Here is a 23,816-nt window from a genome sequence, read left to right on the forward strand (position 1 = left end):
ACACCAACCATTGCCTGAGGTAAACTCTACTTGTTTCGTAGAATGCCTTTGTCCAAAAGCCAGTAAAAACAGGAGGGATTGAAAAAGAAAACGAGAGCTACATAAGTAGATGAACAGTGTGACATGAAAGGGATGTTCTGAATGTAGAACATTCTAAAAATGTATTTTTTTCCCCTCCCAGTAACCTGTGTGAAAAGACTGGTGGCAGCAACACCCAATACAATAAGCCAAGTCGTCCTGATGAAAAGAGACAAGAGGATGATGGTGTGACGAGGTCTAGGGTTTATTGTGCTTTGCATTCTCATACAGACCTGTTTCAGGCACCCTGGCCATAGTGAGGCAGTGTGTGTTTGGATATCGAACCTGCTCCCCTCGTTGCCGAGTTTACAGTCAGGTCTTCATTAATAACACAGACTACACACAAGTCACGCTTGAGTACCTGAACAAGTAACACATTCATTCACAGGTAAACATGAAATACATAGAATCCAGATGAATAGAGCAGTGCTTCCCAACCCCGGTCCTCGTGTACCCCCAACAGTACACATTCTCATTGTAGCCCTGGACAAACACCTCGTTGAGGGCTTGATGATTAGTTGACAAGTTGAATCAGGTGTGCTTGTCCAGGGTTACAATAAAAAAGTATTACTTTTTTGTTGGGGGTTCTCGAGGACCAGGGTTGGGAAACACTGGCATAGAGAACCATGCATTCTTCAAGTTGAGTTCGACTCCATTGGAGACATCAATAAAAGCGTGAAACACACCATCGTAGATCTACTTCTCTTTCCCAAAGGATGAGTAATGTACAAGTGTTCTCACAGTTTAGTGCATGCTGTAAGGTCCCTGACTGAGAATGTCTTTAACCAGGTAAGACATGAGAACACATTCTCTTACAATAATGACCTGACCAAGGCCTTTGGGCTATAGAACACATCTAGTTTGTACAATGTGGGAGGTTCCACATCTAGAGAATAGAGATAAGCTACACATTAATTTTCCAATGTACTTATGAGTGCAGGAAGTTAAGGGTGTTAGTAGGAGCTAATGAGCCGTGAAGATTATTCACCTGAGCATACTAGAACATTCACATTTTTATTGAGGAAGTGACACGTTTCATATGTCCTATGGTGGAGCTAGGAATCTGAGAACTCAAAGGTTAACCAATGTGAACGACAGATACGGAAAATGCCCTTATCTAGATCAAATGTCAGATGTTTTGTAATCATACAAAACTCAAGAACACTTGCATTGTTGTTTGCATAAGGTTCAGTTTTGAAGGGAATTGAGAAAAGACAAATGCAGGAAATAACCAAGTAGTTGTGTCTGAGGCCTCTTTATCAGTGTTGAACTAATGCTACTTACAAAAACTAAAATCTATTGCACTGGCACAATTCTATTCACAGCCTCTAAAACATCTTCATTCTCCACTTTGTTGCCAAACTCCTTCTCCCTGTGCTCCAAAAGAATACCCTGAGGACAAAAGACAACATTCATTTAAAAAGGGACATGCATAATACCAAACAAGCTCCCAACAATGCTGCTCTCTGTCCATTAGTTTTCATTAAATCATGTTTGTATCCATATTGTCCTGATTACTAAGGAGTTGATAAAGTGGTTGTACCCGGTATGTGTTGGCAGTTTGAGTCTAACAGCTCCAATCAATGATTCTCAGCTGTGGCTGAGCCCAGATGCAAAGCCCTGTGTGTGGCGTGGTACCTGATTCCCCGCTCCGATGACAAACACACCTCCCAGGACAAAGCCCTCCCCCAGCATGTTGCCCTGGTAACCGGCCTTCCAGGCCCGCATGAAGTTCTGCCACACCCCCTGACGGATGAATCCCAGCCCTCCCATCTTCCTCTGTAGTGGGCCATAGAAGTGATGCTGCAACGGACACGAGCAAATCAAATCAGTCCTTGGAGAAAATAAAACTTGACACAAAGTCAGGCACAGACAATGGGCATATTATATCAACACCAGGGCATGTGAGCAAAGTTGAGCTGTTGGAAATTCCGCTCCTTGTCCTTTCCAACTGCCGCTCCGCACTCAAATACATATCTTTTTTTAAAGCCGCTCCAATCATTAAAATCACAATTTAACCAGCACCCATGTATTTTTGTGACTACCTGGACCTAACATTTGGTTTTGAAGTATTGAAACCAAACTATATGGCTCTGAAAGAAAAGTATTCAATTCAATGATTCTAGTCTAAATTGCGCATGTAGGCTGTGACTTACTTAGAATTAAACAAAAAATATGACTTAGTGCCTTTGAATTTATTTTTAGAAACACAAATTTGTCCAGTCTGTGGCTTCTGTCTCATGCGATGGTGACTGGAGAGCCGGCCGGCAGCAGAGAATATCCTCTCCACACTTGCAGAGCCACCGGGGATGCTAAACACCGTTTTGGCCACCCTTACCAGGCTGGGCAAAGATGCAGACTTGTTTTTACATTTTTCTATAGTTAGGCCTAAATATTTTTAGGCAAAATAACCCAATCAAAACAGAAAGCTGGGATGGGAGAATAGGATGGGAGAATATGCCAAAATCAAATATAGCCAATTTTATAGATAGAACAAAAATTGAATTAAATGTTTGAGATCTGATGTTTAGTTTATACAATGATTCTATAGTTGTGGACACTAAATCACTACACTACACTCATTTTTGTTAATCAGTTTCTTTATGAAAATATTTAGCAAACCCCATGACAGTAGCTAAAGCAAGGGGCTATAGCAGCACGCAAGTAGATTACAAATGCATGCTGGACCGGGCATGCCCTGAGCTCGTGAAGTGAGCGCTACTGGAACGAAATTGGAGTGGGCGAGAAGGCCGAAGCTCTAACCTTTGGGAACCTCGCTTCCTCGCTCCGCTCACATACTCTGATCTACAAATGGTTCAGTTCCTCTCCTTCATGGCAGGCCTATGTAGTGATCTATTCAAACATGTTCACAGTTCTTTCAGGCCAGTACAGATGAAGGAAAGGAGGAGAGGAAGCCTTTGTTAAACTATTGAGATGCACCCATAGAGCATCAGGTCAGTCTCACCTTCACGTCTACATAGATGTCCCCAGCAAAGTATGGTCGGAAGTCCTGGATCTCCGTGCCGATGTTCTCCTTCACCACGGCAACCAGAGGGACACCAAGATCCTCAAGCTGGGTTTTCAGAGAGGACAGCTCAGAGGCCTCCTACACACACAATTAGCACAATTTGAAATAATAGGATACTTGTTTACTTGTAATTTAGGCCTGCAGATTTCTCCCAATGCATACAGTGGAATCTACATAACAACATATGGTGTGGAATATAGACTTGAATTAAGACCATTTCTGAAATAATTAAAATATCTGACTACACTGTAAAGTATCAGTAAAATCACTACTTCACCTCTCTGCACAAAAATCATCCGGGCCGTCGTACAGCCATGACGACTGCTCCGGTCTTCTCCCACAGAGTTTTGGCCTTCATGGTCTTCTCATCTACAGCACATACACAGTACATACATTAGACAGAGCACATACAGTTGAAGTCAGAGGTTTACATACACTTAGGTTAGAGTCATTAAAACTTGTTTTTTCAACCACTCCACAAATTTCTTGTTAACAAACTCTAGTTTTGGCAAGTCGGTTAGGAAATCTACTTTGTGCATGACACAAGTCATTTTTCCAACAATTGTTTACAGACAGATTATTTCACTGTATCACATTTCCAGTGGGTCAGAAGTTTACATACACTAAGTTGACTGTGCCTTTAAACAGCTTGGACAATTCCAGAAAATGGCTTTAGAAGCTTCTGATAAGCTAAATTACATAATTTGAGTCAATTGGAGGTGTACCTGTGGATGTATTTCATCAAGGCCTACCTTCAAACTCAGTACCTCTTTGCTTGACATCATGGGAAAATACAAATAAATCAGCTAAGACCTCAGAAAAGAAATGTAGACCTCCACAAATCTGGTTCATCCTTGGGAGCAATTTCCAAATGCCTGAAGGTATCCCGTTCATCTGTACAAACAATAGTGGGACAATATCATACCTAAGGCTACGTCATTTCCGGTCACAACTTGCAGGCTTGTTTTCGAGTTGCTTTGCGTTTTGTTGCCAACCTATTTTGCTACCTGACAACTTTACGGTTTTCACTTTTTAATTACCGTTCATATATTTATTTATTTTTTCCTCAACTTTTTCACTCCGGACGCTTTATCTGGACACGATTCGTCAGGACCTCCAACAGCCGAAGCTAAGTAGTAACATTAACATGATGCCTTCTAATTGCAGCCGCTGTGCTCGCCTTACGGCGAGGATAGCTGTACTGCAAGCCCAGCTTCAGACGCAATCGTTAGGCAAGGGTAATTTTAGTGTAGGAAAGGATGAAACAGCGTCTGTGCCACCAGTAAGTACAGATAGTAGTATAAATCCCCTGGCACAGTCCCCGCAGCCGGACAATTTTCTCACGGTTTCTGGAAGGAAATGCTGTAGGAACGCTCAGCCGGTGTCGCTCATTCAGCCGACAGAAACTTTCAACCGGTTTTCCCCATTAAGCAGCGGGTCGGTGTCAGAGGCCGAGTCTTCTGGTCTCTACTCCTCCCGTTACGGGGTCTGAGACGCCGAAGCTTCCCACCATTAGCTCTGACAAATTGAAAACTCTAGTCATTGGCGACTCCATTACCCGCAGTATTAGACTTAAAGCGAATCATCCAGCGATCATACACTGTTTACCCGGGGGCAGGGCTACCGACGTTAAGGCTAATCTAAAGATGGTGCTGGCTAAAGCTAAAACTGGCGAGTATAGAGATATTGTTATCCACGTCGGCACCAACGATGTTAGGATGAAACAGTCAGAGATCACCAAGCGCAACATAGCTTCTGCGTGCATATCAGCTAGAAAGATGTGTCGGCATCGAGTAATTGTCTCTAGCCCCCTCCCAGTTAGGGGGAGTGATGAGCTCTACAGCAGAGTCTCACAACTCAATCGCTGGTTGAAAACTGTTTTCTGCCCCTCCCAAAAGATAGAATTTGTAGATAATTGGCCCTCTTTCTGGGACTCACCCACAAACAGGACCAAGCCTGACCTGCTGAGGAGTGACGGACTCCATCCTAGCTGGAGGGGTGCTCTCATCTTATCTACCAACATAGACAGGGCTCTAACTCCTCTAGCTCCACAATGAAATAGGGTGCAGGCCGGGCAGCAGGCTATTAGCCAGCCTGCCAGCATAGTGGAGTCTGCCACTAGCATAGTCAGTGTAGTCAGCTCAGCTATCACCATTGAGACCGTGTCTGTGCCTCGACCTAGGTTGGGCAAAACTAAACATGGCGGTGTTCGCCTTAGCAATCTCACTAGGATAAAGACCACCTCCATTCCTGTCATTACTGAAAGAGATCATGATACCTCACTTCTCAAAATAGGGCTACTTAATGTTAGATCCCTTACTTCAAAGGCAATTATAGTCAATGAACTAATCACTGATCATAATCTTGATGTGATTGGCCTGACTGAAACATGGCTTAAGCCTGATGAATTTACTGTGTTAAATGAGGCCTCACCTCCTGGTTACACTAGTGACCATATCCCCCGTGCATCCCGCAAAGGCGGAGGTGTTGCTAACATTTACGATAGCAAATTTCAATTTACAAAAAAAAATGACGTTTTTCGTCTTTTGAGCTTCTAGTCATGAAATCTATGCAGCCTACTCAATCACTTTTTATAGCTACTGTTTACAGGCCTCCTGGGCCATATACAGCATTTCTCACTGAGTTCCCTGAATTCCTATCGGACCTTGTAGTCATTGCAGATAATATTCTAATCTTTGGTGACTTTAATATTCACATGGAAAAGTCCACAGACCCACTCCAAAAGGCTTTCGGAGCCATCATCGACTCAGTGGGTTTTGTCCAACATGTCTCTGGACCCACTCACTGTCACAGTCATACGCTGGACCTAGTTTTGTCCCATGGAATAAATGTTGTGGATCTTAATGTTTTTCCTCATAATCCTGGACTATCGGACCACCATTTTATTACGTTTGCAATTGCAACAAATAATCTGCTCAGACCCCAACCAAGGAACATCAAAAGTCGTGCTATAAATTCACAGACAACACAAAGATTCCTTGATGCCCTTCCAGACTCCCTCTGCCTACCCAAGGACGCCAGAGGACAAAAATCTGTTAACCACCTAACTGAGTATCTCAATTTAACCTTGCGCAATACCCTAGATGCAGTTGCACCCCTAAAAACTAAAAATGTCTCATAAGAAACTAGCTCCCTGGTACACAGAAAATACCCGAGCTCTGAAGCAAGCTTCCAGAAAATTGGAACGGAAATGGCGCCACACCAAACTGGAAGTCTTCCGACTAGCTTGGAAGGACGGTACCGTGCAGTACCGAAGAGCCCTTACTGCTGCTCGATCATCCTATTTTTCCAATTTAATTGAGGAAAATAAGAACAATCCGAAATTCCTTTTTGATACTGTCGCAAAGCTAACTAAAAAGCAGCATTCCCCAAGAGAGGATGACTTTCACTTTAGCAGTGATAAATTCATGAACTTCTTTGAGGAAAAGATTATGATTATTAGAAAGCAAATTACGGACTCCTCTTTAAACCTGCGTATTCCTCCAAACCTCAGTTGTCCTGAGTCTGCACAACTCTGCCAGGACCTAGGATCAAGAGAGACGCTCAAGTCTTTTAGTACTATATCTCTTGACACAATGATGAAAATAATCATGGCCTCTAAACCTTCAAGCTGCATACTGGACCCTATTCTAACTAAACTACTGAAAGAGCTGCTTCCTGTGCTTGGCCCTCCTATGTTGAACATAATAAACGGCTCTCTATCCACTGGATGTGTACCAAACTCACTAAAAGTGGCAGTAATAAAGCCTCTCTTGAAAAAGCCAAACCTTGACCCAGAAAATATAAAAACTATCGGCCTATATCGAATCTTCCATTCCTCTCAAAAATTTTAGAGAAGGCTGTTGCGCAGCAACTCACTGCCTTCCTGAAGACAAACAATGTATACGAAATGCTTCAGTCTGGTTTTAGACCCCATCATAGCACTGAGACGGCACTTGTGAAGGTGGTAAATGACATTTTAATGGCAACGGACCGAGGCTCTGCATCTGTCCTCGTGCTCCTAGACCTTAGTGCTGCTTTTGATACCATCGATCACCACATTCTTTTGGAGAGATTGGAAACCCAAATTGGTCTACACGGACATGTTCTGGCCTGGTTTAGATCTTATCTGTCGGAAAGATATCAGTTTGTCTCTGTGAATGGTTTGTCCTCTGACAAATCAACTGTAAATTTCGGTGTTCCTCAAGGTTCTGTTTTAGGACCACTATTGTTTTCACTATATATTTTACCTCTTGGGAATGTTATTCGAAAACATAATGTAAACTTTCACTGCTATGCGGATGACACACAGCTGTACATTTCAATGAAACATGGTGAAGCCCCAAAATTGCCCTCGCTAGAAGCATGTGTTTCAGACATAAGGAAGTGGATGGCTGCAAACTTTCTACTATTAAACTCGGACAAAACAGAGATGCTTGTTCTAGGTCCCAAGAAACAAAGAGATCTTCTGTTGAATCTGACAATTAATCTTAATGGTTGTACAGTCGTCTCAAATAAAACTGTGAAGGACCTCGGCGTTACTCTGGACCCTGATCTCTCTTTTGAAGAACATATCAAGACCATTTCGAGGACAGCTTTTTCCATCTACGTAACATTGCAAAAATCAGAAACTTTCTGTCCAAAAATGATGCAGAAAAATTAATCCATGCGTTTGTCACTTCTAGGTTAGACTACTGCAATGCTCTATTTTCCGGCTACCCGGATAAAGCACTAAATAAACTTCAGTTAGTGCTGAATACGGCTGCTAGAATCCTGACTAGAACCAAAAATTTGATCATATTACTCCAGTGCTAGCCTCTCTACACTGGCTTCCTGTCAAAGCAAGGGCTGATTTCAAGGTTTTACTGCTAACCTACAAAGCATTACATGGGCTTGCTCCTACCTATCTCTCTGATTTGGTCCTGCCGTACATACCTACACGTACGCTACGGTCACAAGACGCAGGCCTCCTAATTGTCCCTAGAATTTCTAAGCAAACAGCTGGAGGCAGGGCTTTCTCCTATAGAGCTCCATTTTTATGGAACGGTCTGCCTACCCATGTCAGAGACGCAAACTCGGTCTCAACCTTTAAGTCTTTACTGAAGACTCATCTCTTCAGTGGGTCATATGATTGAGTGTAGTCTGGCCCAGGAGTGGGAAGGTGAACGGAAAGGCTCTGGAGCAACGAACCGCCCTTGCTGTCTCTGCCTGGCCGATTCCCCTCTTTCCACTGGGATTCTCTGCCTCTACCCTGTTACGGGGCTGAGTCACTGGCTTACTGGGGCTCTCTCATGCCGTCCCTGGGGGTGCGTCACCTGGGTGGGTTGATTCACTGTTGTGGTCGGCCTGTCTGGGTTGGCGCCCCCCCTTGGGTTGTGCCGTGGCGGAGATCTTTGTGGGCTATACTCGGCCTTGTCTCAGGATGGTAAGTTGGTGGTTGAAGATATCCCTCTAGTGGTGTGGGGGCTGTGCTTTGGCAAAGTGGGTGGGGTTATATCCTTCCTGTTTGACCCTGTCCGGGGGTGTCCTCGGATGGGGCCACAGTGTCTCCTGACCCCTCCTGTCTCAGCCTCCAGTATTTATGCTGCATTAGTTTATGTGTCGGGGGGCTAGGGTCAGTTTGTTATATCTGGAGTACTTCTCCTGTCCTATTCGGTGTCCTGTGTGAATCTAAGTGTGCGTTCTCTAATTCTCTCCTTCTCTCTTTCTTTCTCTCTCTCGGAGGACCTGAGCCCTAGGACCATGCCCCAGGACTACCTGACATGATGACTCCTTGCTGTCCCCAGTCCACCTGGCCATGCTGCTGCTCCAGTTTCAACTGGCCTGGGCCCTAGGACCATGTCCCAGGACTACCTGACATGATGACTCCTTGCTGTCCCCAGTCCACCTGGCCATGCTGCTGCTCCAGTTTCAACTGTTCTGCCTTACTATTATTCAACCATGCTGGTCATTTATGAACATTTGAACATCTTGGCCACGTTCTGTTATAATCTCCACCCGGCACAGCCAGAAGAGGACTGGCCACCCCACATATGCTCTCTCTAATTCTCTCTTTCTTTCTCTCTCTCTCGGAGGACCTGAGCCCTAGGACCGTGCCCCAGGACTACCTGACATGATGACTCCTTGCTGTCCCCAGTCCACCTGACTGTGCTGCTGCTCCAGTTTCAACTGTTCTGCCTTATTATTATTCGACCATGCTGGTCATTTATGAACATTTGAACATCTTGGTCATGTTCTGTTATAATCTCTACCCGGCACAGCCAGAAGAGGACTGGCCACCCCACATAGCCTGGTTCCTCTCTAGGTTTCTTCCTAGGTTTTGGCCTTTCTAGGGAGTTTTTCCTAGCCACCGTGCTTTTACACCTGCATTGTTTGCTGTTTGGGGTTTTAGGCTGGGTTTCTGTACAGCACTTTGAGATATCAGCTGATGTACGAAGGGCTATATAAATAAATTTGATTTGATTTGATTTAGTGTGCAAATATAAACACCATGGGACCACGCAGCCAACATACCGCTCAGGAAGGAGACGCATTCTGTCTCCTAGAGATGAATGTACTTTGGTACGAAAGGTACAAATCAATCCCAGAACAACAGCAAAGTACCTTGTGAAGATGCTGGAGGAAACAGGTACAAAAGTATCTATATCCACAGTCAAACGAGTCCTATATTGTCATAACCTGAACGGCCGCTCAGCAAGGAAGAAGCCACTGCTCCTAAACCGCCATAAAAAAGCCAGACTACGGTTTGCAACTGCACATCGGGAAAAAGCTCATACTCTTTGGAGAAATGTCCTCTGGTCTGATGAAACAAAAATAGAACTGTTTGGCCATAATGACCATCGTTATGTTTGGAGGAAAAAGGGGAAAGCTTGCAAGCTGAAGAACACCATCCCAACCATGAAGCATGGGAGTGGCAGCATCATGTTGTGGGGGTGCTTTGCTGCAGGAGGGACTGGTGCACTCCACAAAAGATGGCATCATGAGGCTGGAAAATTATGTGAATATATTGAAGCAACATCTCAAGACATCAGTCAGGAAGTTAAAGCTTGGTCGCAAATGGGTCTTCCAAATGGACAATGAACCCAAGGATACTTCCAAAGTTGTGGCAAAATGGCTTAAGGACAACAAAGTCAAGGTATTGGAGTGGCCATCACAAAGCCCTGACCTCAATCCCACAGAACATTTGTGGGCAGAACTGAAAAAGCATGTGTGAGCAAGGAGGCCTACAAACCTGACTCAGTTACACCAGCTCTGTCAGGAGGAAGGGGCCAAAATTCACCCAACTTATTGTGGGAAGCTTGTGGAAGGCTACCAAAAAATGTTTGACCCAAGTTAAACGATTTAAAGGCAATGCTACCAAATACTAATTGAGTGTATGTAAACTTCTGACCCACTGGGAATGTGATGAAAGAAATAAAAGCTGAAATAAATCACTCTATACTATTATTCTGACATTTCACATTCTTAAAATAAAGTGGTGATCCTAACTGAGCTAAAACAGGGAATTTTTACTAGGATTAAATGTCAGGAATTGAGAAAAACAGTTTAATATGTAGTTGGCTAAAGTGTCTGTAAACTTCCGATTTCAACTGTACATTAAATACCTCTGGGCCCTAACGTACGGCCCAGAGTTTTCCCTGACTACATGACCAAGAAGAACTCCAAGCTTGCAGTGTTACATGTACAGTGCCATCAGAAATTATTCACACCCCCTGACTTTTTCAACATTTGTCGTGTTACAAAGTATTGATTAAAATTGATGTCATTTTTTGTCAACAATCTTCACAAAATATTCTGTAATGTCAAAGTGGAAGATTTTTTTTTTTTTTTTTTAACATTTGAAAAATACAACACGAATATATCTGGATTAAATAAGAGTTCAACCCCCTGCGTCAATACATGTTAGTCTTTCTGGGTCAATTCTTCCACCCCTGGATTATGCAACATTTGCCCATTATTCTTTTCTAAATTCATCAAGTTCTGTCAAGTTGGTTGTTTATCATTGCTAGACAAACATTTTCAGGTCTTGCCATAGATTTTCAACTATATTTGTCAAAAATGTAACCCGGCCATTCAAGAACATTCACTCTCTTCTTGGTAAGCAACAACAGTGTAGATTTGGCCTTGTGTTTTAGGTTATTGTCCTGCTGAAAAGTGAATTCATCTCCCAGTGTCTGGTGTAAAGCAGACTGAACCAGGTTTTCCTCTAGAATTCTTCCTGTGTTTAGCTCCATTAAATTAACTTTTTGTCCTGAAAAACTCTCCGTACCTGATTACAAGCATATCCATAACATGATGCAGCCACCACTATGCTTGAAAATCTGGAGAGTGGTACACAGTAATGTGTTGATTTGGATTTGCCCCAAACATAACACTTTTCATTCAGGACATAAAGTGTATTGCTTTGCCACATGTTTTGTAGTTTACTTTAGTGCCTTGCTGAAAAAACAATGCATGTTTTGGACTATTTTAATTCCGTAATTCTGTTAATATTATGGAATACCTACAAAGTTGAATACTTATTGACTCAAGACATATCAGCTTTTAATTTTACAATCATTTGTAAACATTAAAAAAAAAAACATTATTCCACTTTCATATTATGGGGTATTGTGTGTAGGCTAGTCACACAAAAAATATCTTAAACTCAAGCTATAACACAACAAAATGTGGAAAAAGTTATGTGAATGCTTTCTTAAGGCACCGTATAAAGACTGGGTTAAACACATGGATAAATGTACTTAGTAAGGAGAGCATAACAGTTTTACATCATGTTCCCTCTTTACATTAAGCCCTTGTTACATGCGGAGGGAAAATTGCATAGGATAGGCTGACTCATAATGGTCTGCATTTAAAGACTGCTTTTCACTGGGGGTTCTCAAAGCGTTTTGTGTTTAGCGGGAGTTTTATAGCCTACCATGTATGGGCGAGGATTTAGCTTGTGGACAGTACAGCAGGTCTTACCCACATTACAATAACCTATATAGGATAATACAAAAATGGAATCTTTCACTTGGGATGCAAGTTTAAATTGTTTGTAAACATATGGACTGAAATATATATATTTTTTAATGAATTCATCAATGTAAATGACTAACTCTGCCGATGTCGAGGAAGGAAGCTGATTTTAGCCTTGCACCGTGACGTCACCTTTCCTGAGACAAAGTCAAAGGACTGACCATCAAGGGTTAAGGTTTGGAAAACTGGTTCAATTGTTTGTCATGTCGTTGGTCTAAATTCATGGCCTGTGCAATGCTTCTATGTGGTGGTAGAATAGGAGAACCTGTGCCCTCGTACCGTCTCCAGTGGAGTGGAGGTCTGCGTCCTCCAGGTATTCCAGCGAGGCCTGAGCAGCCTTGGTCAGACACAGGTCAGTATTAGCCAGGAAGATCCCTGCGATGGCTGCTCCTAAGGCCCCCAGACCCAGAGACCAAATCCCCATCTCAAACAGTTCCACCTCGAAGACAGAGGACAGCACTGCAGACAAAGATAGGTAAAGACATAGACAAACATGATTATCGGAGTCGATTTACAAAATATATTGTTCTTGGGAAAGAAGAAACTGAGAGGAACCAGAACTAGAGGAGTGAAGGGGAGGGGCCACACTCTGGTTGGCCACACTTATGACTTCTCATTTAGTCAGTTCATGGGACTGTACCGTTAGTAACTAGGTTTCCATCCAATAAGCGACAGACTTTCATGCAAATACTCGAAAATCTGCATAAAAACTAAATGTGCATTTTCCCACCAGAAATGTGTTTCCATCAAATTGACTTGTTGCGGATAAAAAGCTGTGTGTGATGAAGTAGTGCACATAAAAAATACTTCTGCTGTTAAATTCCCATTGTATTGAATAAAAAATACAAGTAAATAGGTTTCCTTTGCATTTTCAACGCTAGGCTACTGATAATTTTGTCACAAACAAAATGTGTTGTATAGTGAATGTGCCCACTCAGGTCTTTCCACTCTGGTCTTTCCAACAACTCGCAGATAGGCTACCTAAATGATGAAATTATTAGGGACATAAGAGCGAGATTGCTTTGGTTCCGTTTTGACAAACAAAAACATTGATCATCATGTCACCAGAATAAGACTCTCGATATGTATTGGAAAGCAGCATCACGCTAGTCTTTACCTTTCACTTTCACCACCTTGTGAAGTTCCTCATAATTTACAGTACCAGTCAAAAGTTTGGACACACCTACTCATTCAAGGGTTTTTCTTTACATTGTAGAATAATAATGTCGACATCAAAACTACGAAATAACCCATATGGAATCATGTCGTAACCAAAAAAGGTGTTAAACAAATCAAAATGGCCACCCTTGCCTTCAAGACTGTTCATAGTTTTGATGTCTTCACTATTATTCTAAAATGTAGAAAAAAGGGTCACTGATCTAGGCCGTAATATTAACTGGGAGAAAAGTCAAGGGATGTTTACAGTATGTGTCACTAGAGAAATATATTGTAATGCTCCTTGCCTGATTTGGGCTTGTTAGTGTCAGGGCACTTTTACTTTCTTCTTCAACACTATGTTTTTGCATTATTTAAACCAAATTGAACATGTTTCCTTATTTGAGACCAAATTGATTTTATTTATTTATTATATTAGGTTAAAATAAAATTGTTCATTGTTCATTCACTATTATTGTAATTATTACAAATATATATAAAAAATAATCAAATGTAAAAAAAACAATTGGCTGATTAATCGGTATCAGCTTTTTTTGGTCCTCCAATAATCGGTATCGTGGTGAAAAATCATAATCGGTCGACTTCTATTCCTAACTGAGTATAATTCAGTTGCTCCTAGATGCTGATCTAAGGTCAGTGTTGCAATGATTCCTCTATGATTAATGGAGGGTAAACTGATCCTAGAACTGTGCCTAAAGGCCACATCTAACCACAGTGTTATGGTAGCTGAAATTTCATTATGCAATGTCAAATGAAAGACAGTAAACCTGCTCGTCTACTTTCCATTTCCTCAAAATTAAACTGATACATGACTTATGCAGGATAAGTAAACAAACCATGTGAGCTGCTCAGTTTGTTACATTTATGTTACGTTTTATCTTAAGTAGACTATCAAACTGTACTATACTAGTCACAGTATGTGGTTATACAGTTATGCGTGTGACTCACACACTTCAACACACACCCTAATGCCTCAGACCACAGCTAACATGGCTAGTCCTCTTCCCCCTTGTATAAGCAAGATGGGCCATAACATACAATGTTACAAGCAGTAGGCTACACAACAATAAATCATCAGTATAGTCAATTGAGCATAGTTATTAGTATATAAATACAAACAGCATACTGTTAATATATTGTCATGGTTAGCTTAGATGTTATTTATTCAAGATATGGATCATTCTAAAATGGTCCACCAAATGCTTAGGCCTACATGCATTGAAAATATGTGAAACCAGACTAAACCAAACCTTCAAGTACAGTCACTATTTTTAAACTCATTTCATTTTCAAACATTGATTCATATATCAATTACCCACTGAAGGTTTGCACTCACTCGAGAAATGCCCCTCAATTTAAGCTCATTCAATCCCAGATAGGTACTCTGTTCTGCACTTCACTGCGACTTGACAGGCTTAACTACTGCAATGTGACGTTCACTTCTCAGAGAGGACAAAGGACTAAACCCTAATGATAACAGCAGCCAATAAAGACTACCTGGCACCTGTCATGAACTGGACTTGACTGGATTCCTTGTATACCATGTAGATAGAGAGTAAAAAGGAATGTTTACATTGTATAATTCAGTAGTTAAGCTTACAGTGACAATGAGTGGAGAAACGGAATGTTATTGACAATGAAAATGAGGACATATGGCCTATTATTAGTATGACAAAGATTAAATGTCAAGTTAGCTAGTTACAGATCTAAATATTGACTGAATTCTGCACCTTCTTGTTTTACAGCTTATTTCAAACGGAGTGGCATTTTATTATTAGGCTTTTCATGCAAACCCTATCAAGATAATTTTGCAGAGCTCAACTCATGCCATGCAATTTGGTATAGCTAGCTAACGTTAGCTAGCCTATTTTTAACGATAAGCAACCTTGAGGATGCACTACAGACAATCATGTTAAGTGGCAAGTAGTATTATAAAGTGAGCTTTACTAGATAACTAAATTACAGTAAGGTATTATTTTATTTATACATTAAATAGGCCAAGTAACGTTAGAAGTTAGTAATAGCAATGACACTGTAGTTTGTTGACTTCACATGTGGCTATCTACTACTAGCTGGCTATCTGAGTTAGCTAAACTAGCAAGCTAGATTTTGGCTGCATGATGACGTTTACAAGTTAGCGTGCAGATTTAAATATTATGGGTCTGAATGCTCGCAACATGTTTAATAATATTTTTACTAATGTAAATTAAAAGGTATGATACTCACAAATATTGTGTTGACAGGGGAAAAGCGCAGTAGAAACTTATCAGTTCAAATTATCAGAATTTGCGGTAGGCGCATCAGTCGAGCCAGATAAATGGATTAGTCATTGCAGGGAAAATCGCACAAGTTAACATGGACCCTTGGTATAAATCAACTAATCAACCTTGTTTTTTTAACAATAAAAACAGATTGACCTAGGTAAAATCGAATAAAAAACTAAGATATATAATATATAAAGATGTGTGTAGGTAAGTGTAGGTATACAAATATAAAATAAAGACAACCTTTTTATTAGGTGGAACATTTCATGTATTTGTATGTCTTAAAAACATGACACAACCATTTAGTAAACAACTTGCAGTGCCGGTATGCATAAAACCCACAAACAACAGTAAAAGGGTTAATAAATATATATTTTATTATTCTCAAATGCGTTGTAACAGTTCAATCTTTGTCCATTGAGCAGTGTGACTGCGTGTGTAAGCATCAGCCCTGAGCTCTCATCATTCAGAGTTTAGACACAGACCTTCATTAACACCCACACAGTCCCATGACAACATCCGGACAGTATTGAGACCAGTACACAGGACAACACAGCACTGTTGACAGGACATGTCCGGGGATGAGATCAGGATGGGTTCAGCACAATGAAAAAGGGAAAGGTTTTGCTGGTTTTGGGGGTGGGTCTGCTGGGTCAATTTAAATGATGTATAAATCACCTACAGGATTATGGATGCCAGAAAAAAGTACAAAAGTAAAAAATCTATGCACAGAGACTGACAGACATACTGTGAAGTAGCACAAATACATTCACTATAGACTATACATTTGACACAAAAGTGCATACTCATAGACAATGAGAGGCTAACACATGTGAGTGGAAAGTCATTCCTGCATGAAATAACCAAAACTACCATGTTAAATGGATAAAGAACCTTTCATGTATGTGAATTTAAACCAGGGGGTGAAAATGTCACTAAATAGGGGGGAAATACAGTGGGGCCAAAAAAGTATAACTTTTTGGTAAAAACTCAACTCGTCTTGTTTGGAGGACTGCTAAGTTGTATCCAAAGAACACCATACCTACTGTGAAGCATGGGGGTGGAAACATCATGCTTTGGGGCTGTTTTTCTGCAAAGGGACCAGGACGACTGATCCGTGTAAAGGAAAGAATGAATGGGGCCATGTATCGTGAGATTTTGACTGAAAACCTCCTTCCATCAGCAAGGGCATTGAAGATGAAACGTGGATGGGTCTTTCAGCATGACAATGATCCCAAACACACCGCCCGGGCAACGAAGGAGTGGCTTCGTAAGAAGCATTTTAAGGTCCTGGAGTGGCCTAGCCAGTCTCCAGATCTCAACCCCATAGTAAATCTTTGGAGGGAGTTGAAAGTCCGTGTTGCCCACCAACAGCCCCAAAACATCACTGCTCTAGAGGAGATCTGCATGGAGGAATGGGCCAAAATACCAGCAACAGTGTGTGACAACCTTGTGAAGACTTACAGAAAACGTTTGACCTCTGTCATTGCCAACAAAGGGTATATAACAAAGTATTGAGATAAACTTTTGTTATTGACCAAATACTTATTTTCCACCATAATTTGCAAATAAATTCATTAAAAATCCTACAATGTGATTTTCTGGATTTTTTCCCCTCATTTTGTCTGTCATGGTTGAAGTGTACCTATGATGAAAATTACAGGCCTCTCTCATCTTTTTAAGTGGGAGAACTTGCACAATTGGTGGCTGACTAAATACTTTTTTGCCCCACTGTATGTCACTAAATACAAATTAAGTGGAAAATAGGAATCGCCCCACGTTAAAAGTTAGGTAGGCTCTATAGTTCAGACAATCCTATCCGGCAAATTAGGGCAGTGTATGTAAATATATTTACATTTGTATCAACATGCCCACAAGGTCAGACCACAAGGTATTTCAATGGCAAAAGGACAATAAATGACGCAAAATATATGTTGAGTTATGTTCATGTAATAAATACACATACAGTGATGTATTATACATACAGTGATGATTTAAAAATACAACTAAAAAGACTGCATGGGGACTTTAAGCTGTTTGTGTAAACTATTTCGCAGTAGCCAAGCCATCTTGAATTTTCCTGGCTGATCTGAGTACAGCCAGCAGGTTGACTTTATCCCCAAACTCCTTCTCACGGTGCTCAAGCAGAATTCCCTGCATGGGGAAGAGAAGGAGAACAGACATGGGTCTCAAAACTGGTATATGTGGAAGTACAGCAAGTGGTCATTGTATAAGCAGGAATAAGTTATGAAAAGCACACCATGCGTAAATGATAGCAGAATAAAAGCACACCCACTGATACATACTTGCACTAGACCTGAATCCTAATTTGAGATAAATGAAGGACACAAAGTATATTGAAAGCAGGTGCTTCCACACAGGTGTGGTTCCTGAGTTAATTAAGCATTTATCATCCCATCATGCTTAGGGTCATGTATAAAAATTCCTAGTTGCCTGTTATTTTGTCTACCATGGCTAGAAAAATAATCTCAGTGACTTTGAAAGAGGAGTCTCAAAAGAGCATAGAGCAAAGTGTGTGTGTGTGTGTATGTGCGTGTCAGTCACCAGATCTCAACTCAATTAAACACTTATGGGAGTTTCTGGAGCGGCGCCTGAGACAGCGTTTTCCACCACGAACAAAACACCAAATTATGGAATTTCTCATGTGAAGAATGGTGTCGCATCCCTCCAATAGAGCTCCATACCACTTGTAGAATCTATGCTTAAGTGCATTGTGTCACGTTCTGACCCTAGTTCTTGTGTTATTTGTTTGTTTTAGTTGGTCAGGACGTGAGTTGGGTGGGCATTCTATGTTTTGTGTTTCTAGGTTGGTTTTCTGTGTTCGGCCTAGTATGGTTCTCAATCAGAGGCAGCTGTTGTTAGTTGTCTCTGATTGAGAATCATACTTAGGTAGCCCGGTTTTTTCACTGTTGTTTTGTGGGTGATTGTTTCCGTGTCTGTGTTTGTCGCCACACGGTACTGGTTCGGTTTGTTCACGTTTATTGTTTTTGTATTCATAGTGTTCAGTTTTTGTTTTTTTAAATTAACAACCATGGACACTTACCACACCGCATCTTGGTCCGATCCTTGCTACAGGAAAACCTTTACACATTGAATATGTTCTGATGGCTCATGGTGGCCCAAAGCCATATTAAGACACTTCAAATAAAATGTTATCGGTCACATACACGTACTTAGCAGATGTTATTGCGGGTGTAGCGAAATGCTTGTGCTTGTAGCTCCGACTGAAAGGATTGACGCAGGAGATGAGAAGCAGGGACAGGGAGTGAAGGTTTAATAACTGATGGACATTAACAGAACAGGAACAGCATCTGGACAGGAACACATAACAACAATTAATATGGACACAGGGAACACCACCGAGGAACAGACAGATATACAGGGGCAAACAACCACGTGAAGGAGTCCAGGTGAGTCCAATGAGCGCTGCTGCGTGTAATGATGGTGCCAGGTGCGTGTAAAGACGGGTTGTCTGGCGCCCTCAAGTGCCAGAGAGGGGGAGCGGGGGCAGGCGTGACACTGACAGTGCAATAATATCTAACATGTAATATCTAACAAATTACACAACATATACCCAATACACACAAATCTAAGTAGGAATGAATTAAGACTAAATACATATGGACAAATGATTTCAGAGCAGAACAGCTCTAGAGAGCCTTGCAGTTGCGGGCGGTGCAGTTGTCGTACCAGGCGGTGATACAGCCCGAAAGGATGCTTTCAATTGTGCATCTGTAAAAGCCAAATTTCTTCTTCCTCCTGAGGCCTTCTTCACCACACTGTCTGTGTGGGTGGTCCATTTCAGTTTGTCAGTTACAGTATGTGTACGCCAAGGACCTTGAAGCTTTCCACCTTGTCCACTGCGGTCCCGTCGATGTAGATAGGGGGGTGCGCTCTCTGCCGTTTCCTGAAGTCCACGATCATCTTCTTTGTTTTGTTGACGTTGAGTGAGAGGTTGTTTTCCAGGAACCACAGTGCCAGAGCCCTCACCTCCTCTCTGTAGGCTGTCCCTTTCATCGTTGGTAATCAAGCCTACTACTGTTGTGTTGTCTGCAAACTTTTGATTGAGTTGGAGGTGTGCTTGGCCACGCAGTCATGGGTGAACAGGGAGTACAGGACGGGGCTGAGCACGTACCCTTGTGGGGCCCAGTTTTGAGCGGAGTGGAGGTGATGGTAATCAAGCCCGTCAGGAAGTCCAGGACCCAGTTGCATAGGGCGGGATTCCGACCCAGGGCCTCGTGCTTAATGATGAGCTTGGAGGGTACTATGTTGTTGAATGCTGAGCTATAGTCAATAAACAGCATTCTTACATAGGTATTCAGTCTCTCAAAGCACTTCATGATGACAGAGGTGAGTGCTACAAGGCAATACCTTTGCCTTCTTGGGTACAGGAATAATGGTGGCCATCTTGAAGCATGTTGGGACAGCAGACTGGGATAGGGAGAGATTGAATATGCCCGTAAACACACACTCTGAGGATGCGGCTATGGCTGTTGTCTGGGCCTGCAGACTTGCGAGGGTTAACACATTTAAATGTTTTACTCGAGTCAGCCACAGAGAAGGAGAGCCCACAGTCCATGGTAACGAGCCGTGTCAGTGGCACTGTGCTGTCCTCAAATTGTGTGAAGAATATGCTTAGCCTGTCCGGAAGCAAGAAGTCGGTCTCGGCGACGTGGCTGGTTTTCCTTTTTGTAGTCCATGATTGTCTGTAGTCCCTGCCACATCCGTCTCATGTCTGAGTCGTTGAATTGCAACTCCACTTTATCTCTATACTGACGTTTAGTTTGCTTGATTGCCTTGCGGTGTGAATAACTACCCTGTTTATATTCGGACATATTACCAGTCACCTTGCCATGGTTAAATGCGGTGGTTTGTGCTGTCAATTTCACACAAATGCTTCCATCTATCCACGGTTTCTGGTTAGGGTAGGTTTTAATAGTCACAGTGGGTACTACATCTTCTATACACTTCCTTATGAACTCAGTCACCATATCTGTGTATACGTCTAGATTATTTTCACAAGCTACCCGGAACATTTCCCAGTCCACGTGATCAAAACAATACTGATGCGTGGATTCCGACTGGTCAGACCAGCGTTGAATAGTTCGAAGAATGGGTCCTTACTGTTTGAGTTTCTTGTTATAGGACAGGAGGAGCACGATGGAGTCGTGGTCAGATTTGCTGAAAGGAGGGTGGGGGAGGGCCTTGTAAGCATTGCAGAAGTTTAAATAGCAATGGCCGAGAGTCTTAGCAGCGCGAGTAGTACAGTCGATATGTTGATATAACTTCGGCAGCCTAGTCCTCAGATTTGCTTTGTTCAAATCCCAAGATACAATAAATGCAGCCTCAGGATATGTGGTTTCCTGTTTGCATAAAATCTTGAGGTGGGATGTAAACGGCCGTGGTGATGACGGAGGAGAATTCTCTTGGGAGATAATATGGTCGCCATTTAATTGTAAAGTAATCTAGGTCGGGTGAACAAAAGGACTTAAGTTTGTGTATGTTTCTAGAATTACACCATGCGTCATTAATCATGAAACACACCCCTCCATCCTTCTGCTTCCCCGAGAGATATTTATTTCTGTCTGCGCGATGTATTGAGAATCCTGCTGGCTGTACAGATTCCGACAGTCTCCCGAGAGAGACATGTTTCCGTGAAACAAAGTATGTTACAGGCCCCGATGTCTCTCTGGAAAGAAATCATTGCTCTAAGCTCATCAACTTTGCTATCCAAAGACTGAACATTGGTGAGTAATATCCTCTGAAGCGGTGGGTGGTGTGCGCGCCTCCGAAATCGAACCAGCAGGCCCCCTCAAGTGCCTCTCCTCCCCCGGCGATGTTTTGGGTCGGCCTCTGGAGAAAGTTCAATCGCTCTGGGGAGAGTGAACAAAGGATCTGCTCCAAGGAAGTGCTATTCCTGGTCGTAATGCTGGTAGTTCTGGTGAGTTACCGCCACTCTAATATCCAATAGTTCTTCCCAGCTGTATGTAATGACACAAAACATTTCCTGATGAAATAGGTCACATATTTGCAGATCTTTTTGTTTGTTATTGCTTAATAGAGTGCCCAGTTCACAGTATAGCCCTACCTGATCTTCGGGCCCAATGACGAAAACTCCCCCCAGTACAAGACCTTCTCCTTTGATTATATTTCCTGTGCAGCCCTTCCTATAGGCCCTCCACAGGCTTCTCCACACCCCGATACGCAGCAACACAGATAGGAACATATAACGCTCCACCGGACCGTATAACGCTCTCTGAGGAAAAACAGGTTTGGTTATTAGATGGAGGGATACAGTGACATTGGTAGGATACTGTACTTTGCTGACATCTACAGTTGGATGTATATTTGAAAAGATGTTGTGAAATAAATGTTATATCATATATTGCACAAGGTGTGCACTGTGACTGAACAAACGCTGGAAACATGTATTTTACAAGGAACTGTGTTCTTTATCGTCTCATATGAATGTTAACTACTGTTAACTTTGTAAATTCATGAGTTATTCACTGACCTTCTGGTCTACATAGACTTCTCCAGTAAAGAGAGAGAGAGAGAGAGAGAGAGAGAGAGAGAGAGAGAGATGGACAAACATCAGCACTCGAGTCTGGCTGCTGTCAGGAGTGTGAAAGTATAAAATAGGCAAGCTAGTCTGGAGGAGATGCCACAACCACAGCGCTCACCTCTCTGCACAACTAGCATCCAGGGCATCGTACCACCATGATCACTGCCCCAGTCTTCTCCCACAGAGTTTTGGCCTTATATATCTCATGAACTGAAAGAGACAGAGAAGGGTTAAATATAGCCTACTTCTCCAAATCTATGAAGAGACCCCATACAAGGTCAAACCCTAACAGGAGATCTGTAATCTGAAACAAACATATCTGGCTTACTAACTATTTTACCTATTAATTTGGACATAAAACGTTCAGTGTTCTGGACTCTATTCTTACTTCCTCCGGTGGACCTTTTTCAGTGTCCTCCAGAACCTTCAGGCTGTCCCACAAAGGCTTGGTGAGGAACAGGTCTGTGATGGACTTCAGTAGATAAGCTATGAACAGGCCTACTGCCTTCAGAGCCTGGTTAGCAGTCACCATGGCCCACTCAGAAACGTCATACCACTCTGGGGGTAAAAATATGTCTCAAGACAGGATGTGAATGGGATAGGAATATGTGGAGTAAAATAGAATAAAGTAGCCTATTCATCCCTGAAATATATTGTCCACTCATGCACAATAAATACAGTGTGTGTGTGTGTGTGTGCAGGTTTGCATGCATGCGTGTGTGTATCTGCTACAAACATCCCATGGACCCTGCTTTGTTGTGGTGTTTTGTTATGTAATTGCTGGACCCGATCATTAACATTCTTGGCCCTTATTAGTTAGTTGTTTCTGAGCAGTGAGCAATGCCAGCTACAGCCCAGACCTTCAGAGCTGATAATCAAAGCTTACTGCAGTAGCGCTCTGAAAGCAGGGCTATATTATTATATCGCTGACTTTGAACGACATTAATTGTAACGCTAAATCGTGTTACTATGAATCACAGTCATTCAGTGTGACACTGAAAAGAGATTATCAAAGACGGGAATAGAAACAAATATACAAGTGTGTTATCTTGTTTAATAAAAAACGGAATATGCTACTAAACAAAAAAATTCCTTAAATCACACTTCTTGAGCAATCTATCTACAGATCAGTCATTGTCTTAAGTCAGATCGCATCACTCCTACGCAGTGCAGATGGAATTGACGCCCTATCTGACATAAGACAATGCAGGTCAGTAGATGCTGAGATTCGTCAAGTTCAACAATCAACCTACTGTAAAAAAAAAAAATTAAAAAAAGATTCATTATTCAATATGTATGTGACTTGTAGCCTAGATAAAGGAAATTCAACAAACATTTATCCAGCAAAAGCTAGCTTCCTCCTTCATCAATGAAAACACAATAAATATTTATATTCCATTGATCAAATATCCATTAAATATATTATAAATCAAATTTAGTTGAAGCTGAAGCATAGAGTAAGTTGTGGAAAAAAAATACTCACTAATATCTGTCTCCCTGCTACTAACAAGAGGAGGATTCAATCCCCTGGTCTGGTGTGTTTTCTACCCCTCGGCACTAAGCTCTTTAACCAGTCCCAGTCCAATCACATCACTGTACCAGCCCTGTTCAGTATGACCTAACACACACACTGTGGTGCAACACAACGACAGGGTCATATTCATAA

At 42.0% G+C, this 23,816-nt stretch overlaps 1 protein-coding gene and 1 pseudogene across 2 annotated transcripts; both read right to left on the minus strand.

Annotated features, from left to right (window-relative positions):
* Positions 1–1,317: 1,317 nt before the first annotated feature.
* Positions 1,318–15,615, minus strand: LOC115113079 (peroxiredoxin-like 2A). Of its 2 annotated transcripts, none has more exons than XM_029640304.2 (6): positions 15,527–15,615; positions 12,404–12,583; positions 3,384–3,475; positions 3,044–3,184; positions 1,717–1,881; positions 1,318–1,470 (listed from the first exon to the last, which is right to left on the minus strand). In XM_029640304.2, exons 2-6 carry the CDS (start codon positions 12,546–12,548, stop codon positions 1,375–1,377), a joined length of 639 nt encoding a protein of 212 aa, XP_029496164.1. In that variant the 5' UTR covers positions 12,549–12,583; positions 15,527–15,615; the 3' UTR covers positions 1,318–1,374. The 2 variants fall into 2 exon arrangements, with proteins under 2 accessions (XP_029496164.1, XP_029496163.1); XM_029640303.2 differs by lacking the exon at positions 15,527–15,615 and adding an exon at positions 14,637–14,746.
* Positions 15,616–15,961: 346 nt separating this feature from the next.
* Positions 15,962–22,692, minus strand: LOC115112674 (peroxiredoxin-like 2A; annotated as a pseudogene).
* Positions 22,693–23,816: the final 1,124 nt, after the last annotated feature.

This window comes from Oncorhynchus nerka, linkage group LG28, assembly GCF_034236695.1.
Source record: "Oncorhynchus nerka isolate Pitt River linkage group LG28, Oner_Uvic_2.0, whole genome shotgun sequence".
Taxonomy (NCBI): domain Eukaryota; kingdom Metazoa; phylum Chordata; class Actinopteri; order Salmoniformes; family Salmonidae; genus Oncorhynchus; species Oncorhynchus nerka.